The sequence below is a fragment of the Meriones unguiculatus genome, chromosome 7, assembly GCF_030254825.1.
Source record: "Meriones unguiculatus strain TT.TT164.6M chromosome 7, Bangor_MerUng_6.1, whole genome shotgun sequence".
In the NCBI taxonomy this organism is placed as follows: Eukaryota; Metazoa; Chordata; class Mammalia; order Rodentia; family Muridae; genus Meriones; species Meriones unguiculatus.
The window spans coordinates 26,449,376-26,469,499 of record NC_083355.1 but is presented as its reverse complement, the minus strand read 5'-3'; the positions used below and the strand labels follow the sequence as shown (position 1 = coordinate 26,469,499).

The 20,124-nt window shown below is 48.6% G+C and overlaps 1 protein-coding gene and 1 long non-coding RNA gene across 6 annotated transcripts in view; one reads left to right on the top strand and one right to left on the bottom strand.

The window, feature by feature from the left end:
• Abcc3 (ATP binding cassette subfamily C member 3) overlaps positions 1 to 13,737 on the bottom strand; it is a 47,742-nt gene extending 34,005 nt beyond the window's left edge. For 4 of the 5 annotated variants that reach the window (XR_009592832.1, XM_021643128.2, XM_060386943.1 and 1 more), the window contains exon 1: positions 13,595 to 13,737. Coding sequence is in view for 4 of the 5 variants with exons in the window: in XM_021643128.2 (XP_021498803.1) it covers positions 13,595 to 13,639 (45 nt within the window). In the remaining variant the exon portion in view is untranslated. The remainder of the gene's footprint in view (positions 1 to 13,594) is intronic. The other variant, XM_060386942.1, reaches the window with a different exon arrangement.
• LOC132655166 (uncharacterized) lies at positions 11,407 to 16,289 on the top strand. The gene is made up of 3 exons (XR_009592835.1): positions 11,407 to 11,602; positions 14,568 to 14,676; positions 16,162 to 16,289. It is a non-coding gene; the product is annotated as an uncharacterized LOC132655166 (long non-coding RNA).
• The last annotated feature ends 3,835 nt before the right edge of the window (positions 16,290 to 20,124 follow it).

The following is a 20,124-nucleotide window of genomic DNA, read 5'->3' as shown; positions in this document are numbered from 1 at the left end:
CTGTAATTTTGCTACTGTTATGGATCATGATGTAAATATCTGATACGTGACCCCTGTGTCAGATCACTTAAGGGTTCTCGGCCCACAGGTTGAGACGCCGCCGTGCTACCTCTGTGGCCTCTTTTGCTTGCCTTTCACACGGCACCCCCATCTGTCCTCAGCCACCTCATGTTGAACGCCATTTACACCAACCTGTTCACTTCCTGAAAGGAACAGCAAACCCCACTGGTGCTGCCTGTCTCTGTCAGAACTACCGCCATGCTTCCACCTCGGGCTGGCTCTCGGGAATGGACCCTTGGGGGAAGAGCTCTGGATAGGTAGGTGTCTGAGTCTGGCTTTCACCTCTTTTAAGGCCTGTGATCTCAGGCCTCAGCCTCTCAGGACCTGAGCTTCTTCAGCGTTAGATCGGGGATAATAATACCTCCTACTTGGCCACTCTCACCTGGTCCCTCCCACTTGCCCTCTGGCATCTCCCGGAAGCCTGCCAAGAGGCTCTACTCTCTTTTTCTCTTTGGTACCTCAAGGATATGGGTGCTGGCCCTCCCCCTCCTTCACAGCCATGCCTCATAGTCTCTTCACTTGCTCCTTCTCTTGGTGTGAGAGCGTCCAGGCTCAGCCTTTCTCTATCTGTGCTCACCCTCCACCAGGGCCGTTCGTGCTCATCCCTCTAGCCTATTGCTGTTCTATCACCAATGCTATCTCCAGTGCCTAACCAGAAACCGCCATTCTGCATACCCTGTAGACTGTGAGTGTCCCACCCTTCCACCTGACTGCTGGCACTGTTTCTCCTGCCGCGAGGCAGCCACTGGCCTCTTTTGCTGTTCATAAGCGCGTGCGAGGCACATTCCTGCCTTGAGGTCCTTGCACATACCACACTCTCTTTCCAGACTGCTCTTCCTTCACGCGCTTAAGTCTTTCCTTTTCAATGAGGCCCGCCATGGCCTCCTTCATAATCCTGCCACCTTCACGGGACTACAAACACTCCCAGTCCCCTCCACCTTCTCTGCTGCACCTACCCCCTCACATGGTGTATCGTTCATTCATTTATTACAACACCATTCTATCCTTCTTGTTAATATATAATAAATAGCCTTGAGGTAGATCATTTTTATCTAACTTATTATACCAAACACACAGTAAGTGCCCAGAAAAAGTAGTTTAAACAACTTAGATGAGGATCTTGGACGGATAACTCAGGGGTTAAGAGCACTTGCTGTTCTTGGAGAGGTCCGGGGTTCAGTTCCCAGCACCCATATGGCGGCTCACAACCTTCTGAGACTCTGCTGCCCTTTCTTCTGACCTCTGAGGGTAACCGGCACACACACACACACACACACACACACACACACACACACACACGGTACACATACATATATGCAGTCAGAACACTATTACACATAAAATAAATACATCTTTAACATTTTTTAAGGTAAATTATATTATTAAGTTTTTTTTTTTTTTTTTTTTTTTTAAGAATTGAAGCCAGACATAGTAATGCACAACTGCAGTTCTAGCACTCAGAAGGCTAAGGCAGGAGGATTGCCAAGAGTTCAGGGCTAGCGTGGGTTATCTAGGAAGGTCAAGATCTGCCTGGACTATATAAAAAGACACTGTATCAGAAAGAGCAAGGAAGATATACATAATACATATATAATATATATTTATATAGGTATTTGGATATTGAAGAAATGAGAGTGTTAACAAGGATGATAATATGATACAGTCCTCCTACACCTTCAGTGGCTCCCTACTGCCTAGAAGACAAAGACAACCCCTCAGCTGGCCTTGAATGATCTACAGAACTTCCTAGGGACCTGGGTTCTCCACCTGCATGTCTAGGAAAGACCACTACACCTGCTTCCCTTTCCTTAGTGTGTCTTTTCCCTAATCCTCTCTGGGTCGCTCTGCCCTCCAACACCCTGGTCGATGCTGTTCTTTCTTAAAATACAGTGTTCTCCCCTTTCACATGCAAGCAAAGCTGCAGTGCCCCTCCCCTCCCCGATTTATACAGCCCAGTGCACCCTGGCCGGCAGGTCCTGCCACATTCCCCTCCCTCTCCTACTTCCTTCACTCTCTTACAGCCATTTCTCCCCACCCTGAGCCTGCTCTGAGATTCCCACTTGGGCGCCTTGCTCTGTGCCTCTTGTCTCTGCTTTCACCTCTTCAAATCCCAGCATCCCCACTGAGTAGTACCAGGAAGGCTCAGGAGCTGCCTCTTCCCCGCTGAGCATCCTTTCTCATCCAGAATCGGCCCTTGTTGGGAGTTCCACTTCTTGTCTTGGAGGATGCTTTAGAGACAGTCCAGTGCTGCAGACACAGCAGCCTGGCAGCCTGCAGCCAGGACACACATCCGGAGGCATCTCCCTCAAGCCATGTGTATGTGCTTGTTTGTCGGGAGACTGGGGCTATGGCACATACATTTGAAATCCCTACGTAGGAAGCAGCCTCTGCTCAACTGTCCTTTATAGTTCTCTTCCTCCCTGGCTCCCATCTTTCTTGCCTTTCTTCCTTATTAGGAAACCAAACCCAGGGGCTCGTACATGTTAGCAAATGCTCTGTCACCGAGCTATATAGTTCAAGATATAGGGGTTTTGAGACAAGGTTTCACTATGTAGTCCAGGCTGGCCTCCAACTCACGATCCTCCTGGTCTCGGCCTCCCATGAGCAGGGATCACACCCATGTACCACCATGTCTGGCCCATTTTAAGTCTTCACTCAGACTGTATAAGCCAAATGCTCACACACTGCTGAGCTCCTGCCTTTTCAACCACAGAGCTGGGTCTAACACCAGGACTGATTAGGGAGAGCAAGGGGGAGGGGAGGCAGACGTGGTCTAGCCCCAGCTCGCTTTTCTTTTCTCTTCTCTTCCCTTCCTTCCCTCCTGCCACTTTCTTTCTCTGTTTTCTTTTTGAAGCAGGGTCTCTTATAACCCAGGCTGGTCTTAAATTCCTGATAATTTTGTCTCCAATCCCCCAAGTGCTGGGATTAAGAGTGTGTACCACCATTCCTGCCAACCCCCATCTCAAAAGCATTTTTAAAAATTCAAGCATGACACTGTTATAGAAAAGCACATGTATCTCTGAAATAAAAACCTCCATATTCTTCCCCCACACAGGTGTACTTAGCTGTGTAAACATCATTCCTATCAAGAAATATAATATTGGTGTCAGGAAGAGGCCCCTGGGCCCTCCTCACCACTGTCCACCACAGAGAACCCATCCTGATCTCCCATGCAATGGATGATTCTACCCCGCTTGGGTCTTCCCATAAATGAAACTGTGCAGCACCTGGCTGGCTTTTCCAGACAACACAGTGTTGGGATATATTCTTCTGGAAGGTCCGCCTTCAATCCTGCGTGTTCCACGGTACGAACCTTTGGTTGAGACCCCACCCCACCGATCTCCAGGCTTCCCCTCACCGAGCCACATAGTATCTGGGCCACACATCCTAGACTAAGCCTCTAGGGTTCCAGCTGTGACTTTTGTCTTTGTTTCTGGTCCTGGGGACTGAGCCAAGCATGCTGAGCAAAGTGCCCTGACACCAATCCAGTTTATGGGTTTTTAAAAGGTACCTACGAGGGACTGGGGAGATGGCTCAATTGATAAAGCACTTGCCACATAGGTGTGCAGACCAGAGTTCAAATCCCAGAATCCACATGAAAGCGAGGAACGGAAGCCACATCTATAATCATGGTGTTCCCATGGCTGGATGGGAGGTGGGGACAGAATCCTTCCAATCCCGAGAGCCAGCTAGCCTGGCATACGCTGCTGCAAACAAAGTGGGTTGATGAAGATGAGGACCAACACACACACATGCACACATACACACACACACACACACACACACCATACATGATATCTCCTTAGCTATGAGCAAGAAAATGCTCTTCTTGTTATAGCCCTATGTAAATATGAAATGGTTACCTTCTTTCAGTTCAGTATAGATGAAGCCTTCAAAACCACATATTGAGGATTGGGGAGATGGCTTAGCAAGTAAAAGCACATACCGCCAAGCCTGACAACTTAAGTTCTATTCCCCAAAACACACATGGTGGAAAAGGGAACCAGCTTCTCGAACTTGTCCTCTGACCTCCACACAGGTACCATGGCATGCCCCTCACCCTCACCAGAAAAACCCTGCATATTGAATGAGCCCTCCCCATCTTGGTGGCACAAGAGACGAAGCTCAGGATCTCACACAAGCAAGGCAAGCACTCTGTCACTGGGCTTTACCTTCGTGTTTGATTGATTTATTTATTTTTTATCTTGAGCCTTGCCAAGTTTCTCGGGTTGGCCTTGAACTTTGGACCACCCTGCCCGTGCTGTCAGAGCACCTGAGTTACGGGCACATGTCACCACAAGCCACCATGGTGCTCTGACTTTGATAAGCCATGCGTAGCCTCAGCAACCAGCTACATGCCGGTAACAAGTGCCCTGAAGCTTTTCCAGCCTTTTATTACTGCCCTGGAAGAGCTCCTATCCTGTGGTTAACTCAGAACAACTTCCCAAGATATAGATCAGGGGTGTTGTTGGGTTCAGTTTACAGAGGGGAGAGCAAGCACCCAGCTTTGTAAACAGCCTCCGGGACAGTTGACACTGTAGAGTCAGGGCAAATATCCTGGCTTTGGGGATGCCATGTGACAGTTTCTCCCAGCCCTTTCTTCCTGAACTCATGTACCAGAAGAAACCTTTTCCCCGAGCCTTGCTGACCTTTGCGGGTACCCCATGCCCTTCTCTTGTTCTCTTCCTATCCTACATACCCCCCCCATCCAACTTCCTGCACAGGGCCAGGTGCCCTGGAGCAGACTGGAAGCTGTTAAATAAGTGACAAGGGCATGTGGGTTGAGCGCATGGCTCCATAATACGCTTGGATAAGCCACTGGCTTGGCTTTTTAAGGCCAGCAGAGGACCCAAACTGTCAAGGTAGCACAGCTCGACCAGTTTGTTTGTCTGAGGCTAGTCCTTGGGTAAGGCAGGCTAGCCTTGAACCTGCTACGTAGCCTAGGCTGGCTTTGGACTCACTATGTAGCTGCCTTCACCTCCTAAGTGTCCTCATTACAGATATATAGCACTTTGCTCAGTTCTTTCAGTCATGTAACGGTGGCTGGTTCCTGCAATCCTCTGAGCTCTGGATGCAAGAAATGACAGACCACAGCCACCTTCCCCACAGGAGTGATGGATGGCAAGACGCCTAGCCGTCACCTGGTCACACTTCGGGGAGTGGGTGACAGGACAACAAGCTGTTGGGAATTGTGCTTCATGACATCAACACTGACACTACAGCCATGACCACGTAACCTTGGGGAGCGAGGACCGGATGGTTGCTCTGAGCTCATGAAGGTCCTATCTGGGTTCCTCTCCTTGTGTGTGGGGGGGGTATTCTGATTGGACACAGTCTCCTTGGAGACAGCAGGTACCTGTGCATTCCTGTGTCCCAGATTATTCTCCTAGAGCTATTGCTAGGACATCTATGGGCCCAAACACCGCAGGTCTGGAACTGGGAGACTTCTTTTTCTGCCCTCTGCCTACTTTGGTGACTGGCAATGCCTTCTTCCCTCCCTCCCGAACTCTCCTCCCTCCCTCCTCCTTCCTTCAGGACAGAATCTTCCTGTGCCACCCAGCTTTCTCTCTTTGTCTCACTTCCTGACTCTTACCCATCAGCAAACCCTGCCCACCCTGTCCACTCTGTCCAAAAGATCAGATGGGAACTCAGGTGTAGTGAGACATGCCTACTATCCTAGCTCCATTACAAACCTCTCCTAGGCTACATAACAAGAGCCCGCCTTAAACAAAAACAGCTCCCCTCACATCCACACAAAGATTAAGCAGAACTCTGTGGAGATGCTATATTTGATCATCCTTATCCCTAGACAGGAAACCTTACCTACTTTACTCTGATTTCTCTAGACTCTGGCTTATTCTCCATCCTCTACTCTCCTGCCTGGATTATTTCCAGAACCTTCCCTCTGGTTTCCCGCTTCTAGCTCAGCCACTTGTCCCTACAATCTCTTTCCTAGTACAGCAAGGAAAAACCTGTTGTAAACCTAAGCCAGACAACACACCCATGCCCATTGCCCTGCTTTGCTTTTTACCAGCGTTAAGGAAAAAGCAGGAAACACCGCATAGCCCTCAGAACCATTGCTAGCTTCCTAACCTGTCCGACCTTCTTGTCTCCGGCTTCCTTAGGACCCTGGCCTGGGAGCTGGCCATCTTCAGCTGCTCCATCTTCGCTTGCCTCTGAGCCTTCACTGTGTGCTGACTTTGCTCAGATTATACTGTCTCAAGAAAGTTCATCTTAAAATGTAACATTTTGACCAATAGATGCTTGCCAGGCAGGAATCGTCCCTGCCTTGGGCATGCTGGGAGGGACCAGAATCTTTAAATCACCCAACTAACCTGAGCACGGGGCTCTCGTATTTAAAAAAAAAAAAAAAAAGAGTTCATCTTGACTTCCTACTTAGAACTGTGACCCACCACAGCCCCCTTCTTAATCCTGCAACCATACCTCACCCACTCTATTTTCTCCATAGCCCTTATAATCTACAGATGAATCATTTTTCAGTTATGGCTTTTCTACCTTTTCCTACTAGAGTATATGCTCCGTGAGGACAGCTTTAGTTGACCATGATGGACCTCACTGCCTGGAGTTTGCAGCCTGCCCAACTCAACCAAATGACTTCGGTCCTTCTCTCAAAGAGAAGCACCCAGGCAGGACCTCCAGCTCTCAGGGCGAACATCCAGTTTGCCTTCCCACCTGCCTGCCCATCACTTCTGGGCGCCTGGCACATACCTGCAGACACTGGCTGAACAAAATGCATGAATGAATAAACTAATGTGTTCTCCCAAGACCCGGCTTCAGTAGCCACAACACCATGCCCCTTCTCTGGCACTAAGGTACCATCCTGACAACCAAAGGGGCCCGGAGCCTAAGATACTAAAGTGTAAATGGCAGCAAGGACAGTGTCAGTTGTGGTCATTTCCTGAACTCCCTCAGGCAGGACAGAGGGTGGCTCCGTAAGTCTCCTCTTCCACTCCTTGTCTGAAGAACACCAGCTGGGAGGCAGCCCCACAGCCCCGCCTGCTGTCATCCACTTGGTTTCCACAGCAACAGCAGCTTCCTTAATACTGCGATTAAACAGCTGGATGGAGCTGATAAGGCGGAAGGTCCAGCACCCAGAATGGACCACAGGGAAGATGCCCCTTAATGGGTAATGAGGCTGATATCCCTGTCAACGCAAACCCAGTGGCAGAGGGAGGGGGATGAGGACTCCAGAGTTCTCTGCCCCAGTTCTGCCAGCAATCTCCCAGGCCTCAGGCTGCTGACAGGCTCTGTCCAAAGAAGATTCATTACTTCCTCAATCCTGTATGGCGGGGCGGGGGGCCATCTGTGCTAGACAGCTCCTGAGGTCACCGGGAAGGGACTGATTGGCAAGATCATTCATCTCAGCAAAAACTGGAGGAAACGGAGGGAGGGTGCATTCTGGTTCCCTCCCAGCCTCCATGAGTTACTTAGACAAAAACAGGAAGCTTGGGAGACCGAAGAAGATTATGCTGGGCCGGCCTGTAGCTTGAAGAACTAACACAGCTCTCTTGTAAAAGGCTTGGTTACTGAAGGACTTTGGCTACTGAGTGACGCTGTGTGCCAGGACACCTGGGAACCATGGTTAACATGCAACTTGGGCACAGGCAACACAACCCAAGTCCCAGACACCACCCTTGGGTTCAATTCTGCCTCCTTAGTGCATTGGCATCCACTGGCATCAACCCACTCAAGTCTCTAGCCATCCCTGACCCATGCTGCCTGCCCTCCCTCCTGTAGCTCATCCATGAAGCTGAGGGGTGGGGGCTGCCAATCCCTGGCAATGGACCAGCTGAGCCCTGGGAGCAAACTGGACTAGAAACTGGAATGTACGGTTTGGAAAAGAAATCCAATCCACGCTTGAGACCCCAGTCCCAGCCATACCCTGCTCCACAGTACAGCCCCTGGACCAACTACAGAAATAATAGTTCCAGGTGGACAAGAGGTCAGCGCGGCAGGTGCACTGACCCGGAGGCAACCTGTTCTGGGAGGGGGCATAGTCACAGACTTTCAGTCCTTGCCTCCCGTGTAAGCCATTTGCACTCCAAAGCCTTTTTGTTGCTATTGTTTTAAGATTTACACACACACACACACACACACACATACACACACACACATATTTTGTTTGTTTGGTTTTTGAGGTTGGGTTTCTCTGTGTAGCACTGGCCATCCCGGAACTCAGAGATGTTCCTCAAGACCAGGCTGGCCTTGAACTCAGAGGTTCACCTATCTCTGCCTTCCAAGTGCTGGGATTAAAGGCATGTGCCACCGTGGCCCGACCTTATTTTTATTTGTAATTATGTGTAGCTGTGTCTCTTATACATCTGTGCTTGTAAGTGCAGATGCCCAGAAGTTGGATCACCTGGAGCTGGAGTTACAGGTGGCCATGAACCACCTGATGTGGATTCTGGGAATTGAATTCCTGTCCTTCGGAAGAGCAAGACACATTCTTAACTACTGGGCCATCTCTCTAGCCTGTTGTTTATTTTGTGAGATGGGGGTCTTTTGCAGACCACACTGACCTCAAAGTAGATACGTAGTTGGGAAAGATCTTGAATTCCTGATCCTCCTGCCTCCACATGCCAAGGGCTAGGATTACAGGGGTGGTGACTGGGATCAAACATAAGCTATGTGCATGCTTGGCTAGCACTCCTCCAACTAAGCTGCAAGTACAGCCCTTTGTTTGTTTGGTTTTGGATTATTATGTTATGATTATGACGTATTAATTATCTCTAAGACATCTTTAATTTCGTTTTTCCTTTATCAATTACACTTTATTCACTATTTGTTTGTTTGTTTGTGTTTTGAAACAAGATCTTACTCTCTCTAGCCAAGAGTAGCCTCAAACTCACGGCAATCTTTCTGCTTCAGCTTCCTGAGCACTGGGATTACAGATATAGCCCCAAGACTATTTGGGGGGGGGGTAGGGTGGGGAGAGAAGCCAGTGGGTTTTGCAAAGTTTCCTCTCCCGAATTGCATCTCTGATTGACTTCCTTTCCTAAGCTTCTCCCTTTAGCTCAGGCCCAAAGAACAGGAGGTCTAGGACCAAATCTTCCAGCCAGAAGCCAAGAACTCAGAGACCAAAGCTAATAAACCTGAGGTTAAATATCTCCAGCTTTAATGAAAATGGTTTTCCAGGCCCCTGGCCTGGCAGGGAAGATTAGGTCCCCCAAAGGAGATGGTACCCAGCAAGCTTAGAAGTGGGCACCTTCCGCCCATCTGTCTGAATAGTGGCCATTCTAATTCCAGCTTGCTTGCATGTCACTGTTTTTGAGAGCCCAAATATACTAGTGCCTCTTGATGGTTGCCTACAATAATTCAATAATTTAAGGGGGAGCTTTGGGGTCCCTAATACCTAGAGCCCTAGGGCTTAGAGCACCTTAATTACGGCCCTGGACCACAAACCTGAGGCTCATCCTCCCAGGCATCACCAGGCAGCCACAGACATGAAGGCGGACCCCAAACCGCCTAAACTCAGCTAGACCCAAAGAGGGTGAGTGACTTTCCCACAGTTACATACTTAGTAGGTGACAGAATCAAGCCCTGGAGCCCTGGAAATGGGTCTTCAAGGAACCAGAGCTTAGCTCCTCCTTAGGGGATGACTCAGATATCTGAGAAAGAAATGAGAATTCTTATCTATTCCACACGTGCCTGACCCTCGGGGGACCCATAGGACCAAGAGCTGCCGCTAAGCAGACTTCCACCTGGGACAATGAGAAAGCCAGGAAAAGAAGGGTCCAGGAAGCAGGGAGGAGAGACTGGGGAATCTCCGTTGGCTAAAAGGTCCGTCTTCCCAGTTGCTCACAGAATATGAAGTTGGGGTCGCCTGTTTTCCTTGCTCGAGTTCTCTTCCCACAAAGAGGTTGCAGATCAGGTACTCACATGCTTCCAATGACAGGAAACCCACTGCTTTTCAGGAAGTCTTGATAATTTTATATACATGCAAAGTTAGCTTCCAGATTTCTATGCTTGCTGAAGGCCTTAGATCGAGGTACATTGTGCAAACAGACTAAAAGTTTCTGAGAGCAACGAGTCCAGGTCTCTCTACGCATTCCTTCACCCCAATGAATGTTGTCTAACCCGTCTCAAAACAAACAGTGCCCCTCTAAGCCTGGGACAGCAAGTCAGAGCAGAGATAAGCCCCAGCCTCCTCTGCCCGTGGCCTCTAGCATCTGAACTCACTCTTTAGATCTTTTTTATTTGTTTGCTTGTTTTGTTTCTGTTTTTCAAGACAGGGTTTCTCTGTGTAACCCCGGCTGTCCTGGAATTTGTTATGTAGACCAGGCTGGCCTCAAATTCACAGAAACCCAGCTGCCTCCCAAGTGCTGGGATTAAAGGGGTGTGCCACCCCTGCCCAGCTGGGGTTTGTTTTTGAGATGGATCTTCTGTAACCCAGACTGACCTCACATTTTCTGCTTAGCTAGCGGTTGTCCTGTAACTAACTGACCCTCCTGCCTCTGCCTCCAGAGTGCTGCAATTATGAGCACGTGCCACCATGTCCTGTTTGTTCTTGGTTTTTGAGACAGAGTCTGCCTCTGGGCCTTCTTCTTCTGGAACTTATTTCCACAGAAATTTAAGGTATACTCTGAGATGTTGATGACATGACCTATGAGGACTGGGTGAGTGAAGGAGACCACCTAGCACATGGCGTGTGTAAATATATGAGGTGCGCGTGTGTCTACAGGATCACAGGTCCCCTAAGGGAGTGGAGCTGAATCTGGAGCGCGCATTAACTTCCTGCTCCCCAGATAAACAGCTAGAACCACAGCCTTTCTCCCAACAGTCTGCCAGCCCTTTTCTCACAGGACCATGGCTTTGACACCCATTCTGGCCTCATTCTCTGTCTTTCCTCCAGTTGATAGGATTATAGGGACCTGTCAACGGAGCTTCTTGCTTCTCAGCTTTGTTTCACATTCTCTGTTTCATTTGATCTCCATAAAAATCTTGTAAGGTAAGGAGCAGGTGACCCATTTCCTCATTTTGCAGGTGGAGAAAGGCCATGAGAAGCTAGGGGAAGTCTGGGTAAACAGGTGGCCCAGAAAGGCCTGATCACCCCACCCTTTGTTCCCCTTTCCTCTACGTTCAGGTTTCTCCTGGATACCCCCAGTCACTTTTTAACACAGCTCCTAAGGATCAAGGGTATATCTGGATTACATATGATGCAAAGTAGCAAATGGGGGGAGGGGAAAATAAGTAGCCCTGAAAGCCAAGCCTTTTTGGGTAACTGAGCTATAGCTTAGGCTCCAGCCTTCTAGCCTGAGACCCTTCTACCCTGTAGCTCTGCAAGCCCCCAGGGATAAACTACAAGCTTCCTGCTTTCTCAGATCCCAACAGGAAGCCACTGAAGTGAATCCAGGAAGGGCCTTCAGAAGCCAAGATCACGTGGAAGATGGAGGACGTTTCCAGTCTGGGGTGGGCCGAGGAGTCGTCACTTCCCTGTCACTGAAGACATCTAAGCAGAGACAAGCCCCTCAAGGGGTCACAGTGGAGATGAGCTCCTGCCCATGAGACCTCGTGCACAGTGGTAAGTTCCAGGGCTATGGTGCCTGAGGCTCAAAAGTGCAGCCAGGCAGTGGGAAGGTTGGCAGCACATCACAGGCATCCTGGTCTCTTAGCCAATCGCTACGTAACAATTCTGTGATCTTGCCACGGCCATGCTAACCAGTTGTCCCCAGGACTCTACCTTGAAAGGCTGGGTTAGCCAAGCCCCTGCCATAGCATATCTCTGAGCTGTAAGGGAATCCTTCGGTTTCTAGCTCCAGGCTCTGGGGAGCACTGCCTTGGGCAGTTCTGATGACTCATGGCTGGCTTCACTGCCACCTAGAAACAAGGAAGGCCGTGCCTGAAGCTTGGCACATCTGCCAACTCTCAAACTTTTTGCCTAGTCACTGTGATTGTGACCATGCCGTAGGCACATCTGCCAAGTCCAAATGACCAGAGAAGGCAGGGTCACTGATAAGACAAGGATCACCTCTGGACCTTAGACAAGAGTGAGTGCTCCAGTCTGAATGATGCGGGGTGTGTGTGTGTGTGTGTGTGTGTGTGTGTGTGTGTGTGGCTCCTCCTGGTTTGAGCTAGAACCAGTTAGTGACCCAAAGAAAAAGACACTTTCTGAAAAAATTCTTTTTTGTTTGGTGACAAGGTCCCATGTACCTCAGACTAGCCGGGAACATGTCAGGTGGGCAAGGATAACCTTGAACTTCTGGTTCTCCTGCTTTAGCTCCCAAATCCTGGGTGACAAACTGCTGCCACATCCGCATCGTGACATCCTCCCCTCCCAAATCCACGTAAAACCCTGTTCCCAGCGTGCTCCAAGACCCCTTCCGTGACAGCCCCAGAGTATGGCTGTACATGCCTATCTGGGCACACACGGGCACACAGCACACATCTGTGCACAAGCCCTCACCTTCACCCCTACGAGAACATATCTGCACGCACCAGATGCTAATAATGGAAAAAAAAATGTACGGACTAGGTTCGAAGTCTAGAAACCAGCCTAGGGCGGGCAGCCCCTGAGTAACCAGAAATGAGCCCCTGATTTGGTCTGCCTATGACACTGAGATTTTATCCTCGGTTGCCTTGCCTGGTAGGGGGGCGCCAAGGCTGCACACACTCCACACATCCAAGCTGACAAAGAATTTGATGAGAGCCACAGAAGGTGTGTGCGGTGCTGGAGATTGAGCCCAGAGCCTCCGGTTCGAGGCAAGTGCCACACCCCTGAGCTATGAGCCCAGTACAAAAGGCCTGCTTTTATTTACTTTATCACTATTTTTAATCCGGCTCTGGTTTCATGGAATTGGGTGCTCTGGGGGCAAGTCCCTTTCTCTCTGGACCTCCATCCCCCCCTCCCCCCCCGGTCTATCAGAGCGAAGGGTTGGGCTAGGAGACTTTCCTCTGCCTTTCCTCTGCCTTTCTCTCTTGTGTCCTGGGTATAAACAGAGCCTTGAGCACAGAAGCAGCCCACCCCCACCCCCAAAAAGAGGGGGCTTGGAAGGTCTCTCTGTACCACGTGCTTTGTTGAGCAAGGTGCTGGATGCTGCCGTAAGGAAGGAAGGAAGACTGGGTGAACAACCAAGCCATAGTTAATGGGTCGGGTGCTGGGGGTTTCATTCATCAGGGATGCAGGCAAAATGCAAAATGCTCCTTCTGTACCCTGGGATCAACCAGACAGAGGGCTTAACACCAACAGGCCAGGGCCTGTGCTTCCCAGTTCCTGACGCTCTACAGATGTCAGGAGCCTTCCTTCCTGCCTAACTCCTCCACGCGGTAGGGCAAAGCATGGCAGCACCGTGGCCACACACTTTTTCAGCGCCCACTGTTCCCTCTTTGGTGCCTAGACCCTCTCAGGTCTGGCTACGCACATCCTCCCTTCCAGGGCATCAGCGGGGGCTCCCTCACTCCCGAGCTTCCCCCGGAAGGCTGCGGTGGGGCGGGAGACCAGACTTGGTTGACACCTACTCCTTCCGCAGCACAGATCTCCGCCCCCCCCCCCCAAACCCCGAGAGGCGCGCCTTACCCAGAACTTGGAGCCCAGCTCCCCGGAGCCACACAGACGGTCCATGTGGCTCAGGTGCACGGTGGGACTGGGATCTCAGTTCAGCCCTGCCCAGGCAGAACTGCCCGGCAGCCGCCTCCTACTCCCAGCTCCACCGGCACTCCTCCCCGCCCCGCCCCCTCAGGCCTTCTGGGTCAATCAAGTACTCCGGGTCCCAGCGGTTGCGCCACAGCCTCCCGTCAAACTGCTGGTACCAAAAATTACAACGCTAGAAGGGGCTGTAGAGTGAGGAGGGGTAGTTGGCAGTGCTGGTCCTTTCCAGTGGTCCCTGAGCTTCTAGACCTCGAAGGTGATGGACCTGGGACCGAGAGCGTTTTCCGGGGCGGGGCCGGGGGGTGGGATTATCTGTTTACCCCTCAAGGTACCCAGCGTGGTAGCGCATAACGGTCATCTCAGCATTTGAGAGACGTGGGTAAAAGATCACAAGTTCAAGGCTAGCCTCAGCTACGCAGTGAGAGACATATATCACATATATCCCCTATATCACAATCACTGCCTGCCCAGAGGACTGTGAACATCGAGTGTAGGGACTGAATCTCAGCACCCGGGCAGTGCTTGGCTGAGTCCTCAGGGAGTGTTTGCCGGCTGACTAGACAGTTACTCTCACAAAAGAGGAGAGACTAATTCATGGTGCACTTCTTCAGTTCTAGTGACTGGAAAAGGTAGGGACAGCTTTTCCAGCAGGAGGCAAACGAGCAAGACCACAGCTGGATTTGAAATTCAATGGTCTTGGTCAGGCTGTTGTCTCTTGCTCTGACCCTGTCAGTCACGCTTGGGGCCGGGGGGGGGGGGGGGGAGGCCCCCGGATGTGGAGCCTGGGCTCTGATTGATGGGGGAGAGGTGAGCATTCAGGTATTGGTTGGGTTCTTGAGGGAGTTTATATACAGCCGTAAGTCTGCTGAGCTTGTGTCTGTGATACTGAAATTGTTTCTAGGAAGCTCGGGCTCCTTGATGAGAGAAGGAATGAGAGGAAGTCACTTGTTGAAAAAGAGACACGGCGAGTCCGTTGGCAGCATTATGATTTCCTTATGTAAGGCGACCAGGTAGGTCACGCTGTACAGCATTGAGTGTGTAGAATAAAAAACAGGATGAATTTACCTGTGAAAGAGACTTCAGATAGAGTTAAATGCTGATAACAAGGAGTCTGAGGCATGAGCCAAGGTGGCTTGCTGATGGCTAAAGAAACTCCATTTTATGCTAGGCATCCATCTTGGTACCCACTAGCTGTTTGCCTCTGACTCCAGTCCCTGGAAGATAAGTTCCCTGTGACCCTGACCCAGAAATGTACAGCTGTGACCATCTACTTGTTAAGATATGACTAACTGCTTTTTTGGCTTTGTAACTTGCTTACACAGACACCTAACGATTATTGTGGGTCATTTTGACCACTTGGCAGAGCAGACCAGTGTTTGCTTGCATGCACAGATATGGAAGGTCTTCTTGCACTTTTTGCCTTTAAAAAGCACTTCTCTGCTGGTGCACAAGCCTTTAATCCCAGCACTCAGGAGGCAGAGGCAGATCTCTGAATTCGAGGCCAGCCTGGTCTACACAGTGAGTTTCAGAGCAGCCAGGGCTACACAGAGAAGCCCTGTCTCACAAAAACCAAAGTTAATTAATTAAATTTTTTTTTAAAAGGAAAACCCCGGAACTCTTCCTTCATGACATGCCCGAGATCCCACTTTAAGGCTGTTGTCTTGTTAGCAGCTAATCAATAAATCTTTTAATTATAATTGGATTAAGTCTATTGTTTTGTTCTGAAGGGTCACAAACTCCATAAATAAAAAATAAATAAAAGTGGGATGCCTTGAGCACCTAGTGAGAATCGGTTTGTAAATTGAAAGGCTGAACCGGGGATTTGTTTGATGGCAGAAAGGCATAGAAAGTTCAGCCCAATGGGCGGGGCCTGTTCAGGGGGTAACACAAAAGTGTCCTGTTCCAGCATCGTCACACCATGGCACGGCTCCTTTGCCTGATTTATTTCTCCATCGGAGAAATGAGCGATGCCGAAGAACTAGGATGTGTACTCTCGGGAGAACATGCCAAAAGAGAAGGAAGGGGCTGTATATAAACTCCCTCAAGAACCCAACCAATACCTGGATGCTCACCTCTCCCCCATCAAAGAGAAGCTATGGTTTCAGAGTTTCCTTGAGTCTGATTAATTGATCCTAAATAATATTTAGAGAGGGTTGCTGCCTTTGATTACTAGCAGCAATAGGCCAGCATGCATCCATTCATTCCTGGAATTATAAACTATATTGAGCGATGGTAAGAATTGTTTTCTTAAGGGTTTGCCAGTCAGTAAGTATCCCGCCTTATAGGAGGGAGGTGAAAGGAGATCTGTCCCCCCAAGAAAATCAGTGAAAACTATTTTCCATTCTTCTAAGAGTCGAGAGAGAAAATTGAAATTGTCTTGAGTTACAGAAGGGTAAAGACTACCAGCGTCTTGTCCAGCGAGGTTGGCGGTTCTGCTTTTGTCTGGTTGAATAAGAGTGACTCTTTGCTGAGTAAACTTTTTTTTTTTTCAGTAGAAATGTTTTGCTTAGGTGTGTTGGGAAGAAACAACTGTTTTAAAATGCTGAAAGGGAAGTTAATTGTCCAGTGGATGACCTAAAAATCTAAGTGTCTGGGAAAAGGTAATCTTCGTTTCAGAGCTGGGATGGACTAATTGTGGTTGCTGCAATGCAAGGAGCTCGGAGTGTGAGTTTGAGTCTAAGCCAGCGGCTCCTTTAAGAGAATCCAAAAGGTGAGAAAGAACCGCACAGGGAATTCCCAAGTAAGACATTGATTGGTGAGAGCGGTTGAAGAGAATTTAACATTGTTTTTCTTGGAACGGATAATTGCACCAATAAAGTTTAATAGAAAAAAATGAGTAACAGTATTTCCACAGTACCTGTGTGGAATATTTGTTCTAGTAGGGGTATATTGCCTTGTTAACCCGCCATCGGCAGAAGGTGAGACTGTTGGTCCACTGAAAGTGAGACGTAGATGCTTGATTATAAAGAGTAGGTACTGAAAAAGAAAACCTTCAAGCATCAGAGTGTAAAGGGACAGTTGAAAAAAAAAAACACCTTAAAATCAGTAATCTTAGTAACATGGAGCTGGGTGGTGGTAGAGTACGCCTTGGAGTCCTTCCTCCTGCCCAGGTTCTTTTCTCTATCCCATGGCATCTCTGCATTCTCCTTTCTCCTCCCCATGATCCTCTCTCTCTCTCTCTCCAAACTGGACAGCCTTAGCTCTGCCCACCTTACCTTTGCCCTGCCCAGGTGTGGGAAGTTTTTATTTGACCAATCAGGAAGCGAGGTAACACAAACATCATTTTGGGCTGCATGTTGGATTGTTCACAGAGCAGTAAGAATCTCGGGGGGTGGGGCAAGATAATCAATTCATACAAAGCACCACGCCATGCCTCTACAAGTGTGTGGTGTTAGATAAGGTATAATGATCAACTGTTCCGATTAAGTGAATTCTTGAATTTCTCCGAGTAGCTGGGGATGAACCATAGTATAAATTTGACCTGTGTAATTTGAATCAATAACATCTGGGCAAACAAAAACACTCAGTATAAACCAATCTGGTTTACTTTAAATTTAGCCAGATCGTTTTGTAGGAACGATTCCCCATAAGCCTGTGGGGGAGTCTCCTTACTTTTCCTACTACACCTAATTTTATATTTTTAACTAAAGATAAATCTAATGTTGAATTATTTTTAATAGTGGTGATTAAATCTCTTATCGTCTTAGGGCTAGGGCTGGAGCCAGATGGAGTGTTTCAAAAGGCCTAAAGCAATGAGACCATCAGTGGCTGCAGCTGGCTGTGCCCCTGGCAGCTGGGAGACAGGACAGGGAGGGAATTCTGGGCTTCCAAGCTGAGGGTGTAAGTGGGATGGCTTATGTCTTCTGCATTAACATTGTGGCACATTTTTACCATATCAGCAATAGTACAGATGGCATGCTGTCTCAGTTAGGGTTACTATTCCTGGGATGAAACAACACCATGCCCAACTTGGGCAAGAAAGGGTTTATTTGGCTTACACTGCTGCATCACTGTTCATCACAGAAGGAAGTCAGGATAAGAACTCAAACTGGGTAGGAACCTGGAGGACAAGAGCTGATCCAGAGGCCATGGAGGGGTGCTGCTTACTGGCTTACTCCTTATGGTTTGCTCAGCCTGCTTCCTTATAGACTCCAAGACCACCAGCCCCGGTGCGGCCCACCCATAATGGCTGGGCCCTCCCCCATCAATCACTAATTAAGAAACAGGGTTGCTGACAGCCTGATATTACGGAGACATTTTCTCGGTCGAGCCTCTCTCCTCTCTGATGACTCTATCGTACGTCGAGTTGGCGTAAAACTAGCCACCACTAACTATGACTATATGGAGTCAGAATTCCCATTTCATAAACTAATGAAAGAGATATGGTGTGAACAGCCATTTTTAGCTTATTGTAGACAATTAAGGCTCATGTGAAGTTCTGTGGGGTTTTGTCTGATAGTGGAAAAAGACTCCAAAAGAGGGTTGTGGTCAGGGATCTTATTCCTAGCCTTTCGTCAGCTCTACGGATCTGTTTATTAACCAGAGTGTTGGTAAGCTGTAGAGCTATGGTTTCAAAGTTTCCTTGAGTCTGATTAATTGATCCTAAATAATATTTAGAGAGGGTTGCTGCCTTTGATTACCAGCAGCAATAGGCCAGCATGCATTCATTCATTCCTGGAATTATAAACTATATTGAGCGATGGTAAGAATTGTTTTCTTAAGGGTTTGCTAGTCAGAAAGTATCATTTCATAATACTTGCTAGAACAAATAATATTTACTCCCTGGTAAAATGCCCTTGGCCCCTGTACTCTATAATGCTTTTTTAAAAATCTTTAAGCAGGAAGACAAGAGCCCTTCGTGGCTGGGAATTGTCTTCTCTGAAGACAGGATATGAGGTTAAAGGTTCTCCTCTTTGAGATACCTCTTCAAGGCATTTTTGGAAGGCACTTTGTGGCTATAGATTACCAATGGACAGAGAATTAGTCAGAGGGGATGCATGAATTTTAGTAGGTAGCAGTTTTTCCAGTTCTCCTCTCTTTTATTGATAACACTCCAGAGCTCACCTAATTTGGTTCCAAAGAATTAGATGTTTCCATGGAACCTGTCCCAGCCAACAGCGCAGTCCGTTACCAATCCCGCTTCACCCCTCCCAAGTTTCTAAACCAAGCATTCCACAATCAGGATACCAGGGGCGGTACTTCTGAGTAACATTTAAAAGCTCACATATTTGTTCTGAAGACATCTTAGCTCCGATTCTTATAAGCAGAGTCCTTAATTGCTGTGCATGAGCTGGAAATTTGGGGCACAGAGAGACCTGCAGAGTGAAAGCAAAAGCCAGGGTAAATCAGGCTGGCAAAAAGGATCCTGATTTGCTCCGCACCTGTCCGGAAAGCCCTGTGCTTGTTGCCCACTGACCATCTCAAGCGGCTGGCTGGTACTGCCGACTTCTGCCTATTCTTCCAGACCTTCCCAGTGCTAGAAAGAATGGTTCCTCTTGCAAGGCTCCAAACGTGGCCCTTGGTGTCCATTACCCATGAGTGGGCCTCATGTATGGAGAAGGGTTTTGGTCTCTCTTGTCCCTAATCCAGTTGTAGAAAGAGTCTAATCTGAAAGAGATCTAAGACAGTCTGAAAACTGGATCAGGGCTGGATGGTGGTGGCACACGCCTTTAATCCCAGCACTCAGGAGGCAGAGGCAGGTGAATCTCTGAGTTCGAAGCCAGCCTGCTCTACAGAACAAGGTCCAGGACAGCCATGGCTACACAGAGAAACCCTGTCTCGAAAAACCAAACCAACCAAACACAAAACGTGGATGGCAAAGGCCATGGTCTCTGTTGAACAGCACAAGTCTGGTAATGAAAGGGAGTAAGGAGTCTTTGTCTTTTACAGAAGTCTCATAGGGAAAATTTTGTCTTTCTGGCCCTACTAACTCAGAACAGCACGGAAAGCCGTAAGCAGATAGTATGAATCTATACCTGCATTTCTATTTATTTATTTATTTATTTATTTCTGAGGGATGGAGGAAGTGATGTTGCTTTCCCTGCCCCAGTGCTTCCAGCAAATGGTCTTAGACCTGGTTACCACAACTTCCATACACATACACATACATTGTTCTGAGTCAGGGGAGTGAAAAGAGACCCACAGGAGAAACAGGGGACATGGTACATGTCCAAAGTGTAGCAAGACTGATTACAATCTTAGAAGGTAATTCCGAACAGGTTGAATGGTTGACTGCACAGCCTGTAAACAGAATGAATACATAGCTCTAAAGAACCTCAGAACGCATGGTTAACTTGTTACAGGTTGGGTGAAAGTTTTATTTGTAAAGGGAAACTTTAAACAGCATTTCCCGGACTACCTTTTGTTTCCACAGTAGGTAGGTTAGTGAGGCCATTGTGACACAGGAACCAGCCCCAAAGTGACGGTTTGCTTTGGATTGTCCAGGACTAAGAGTTTCT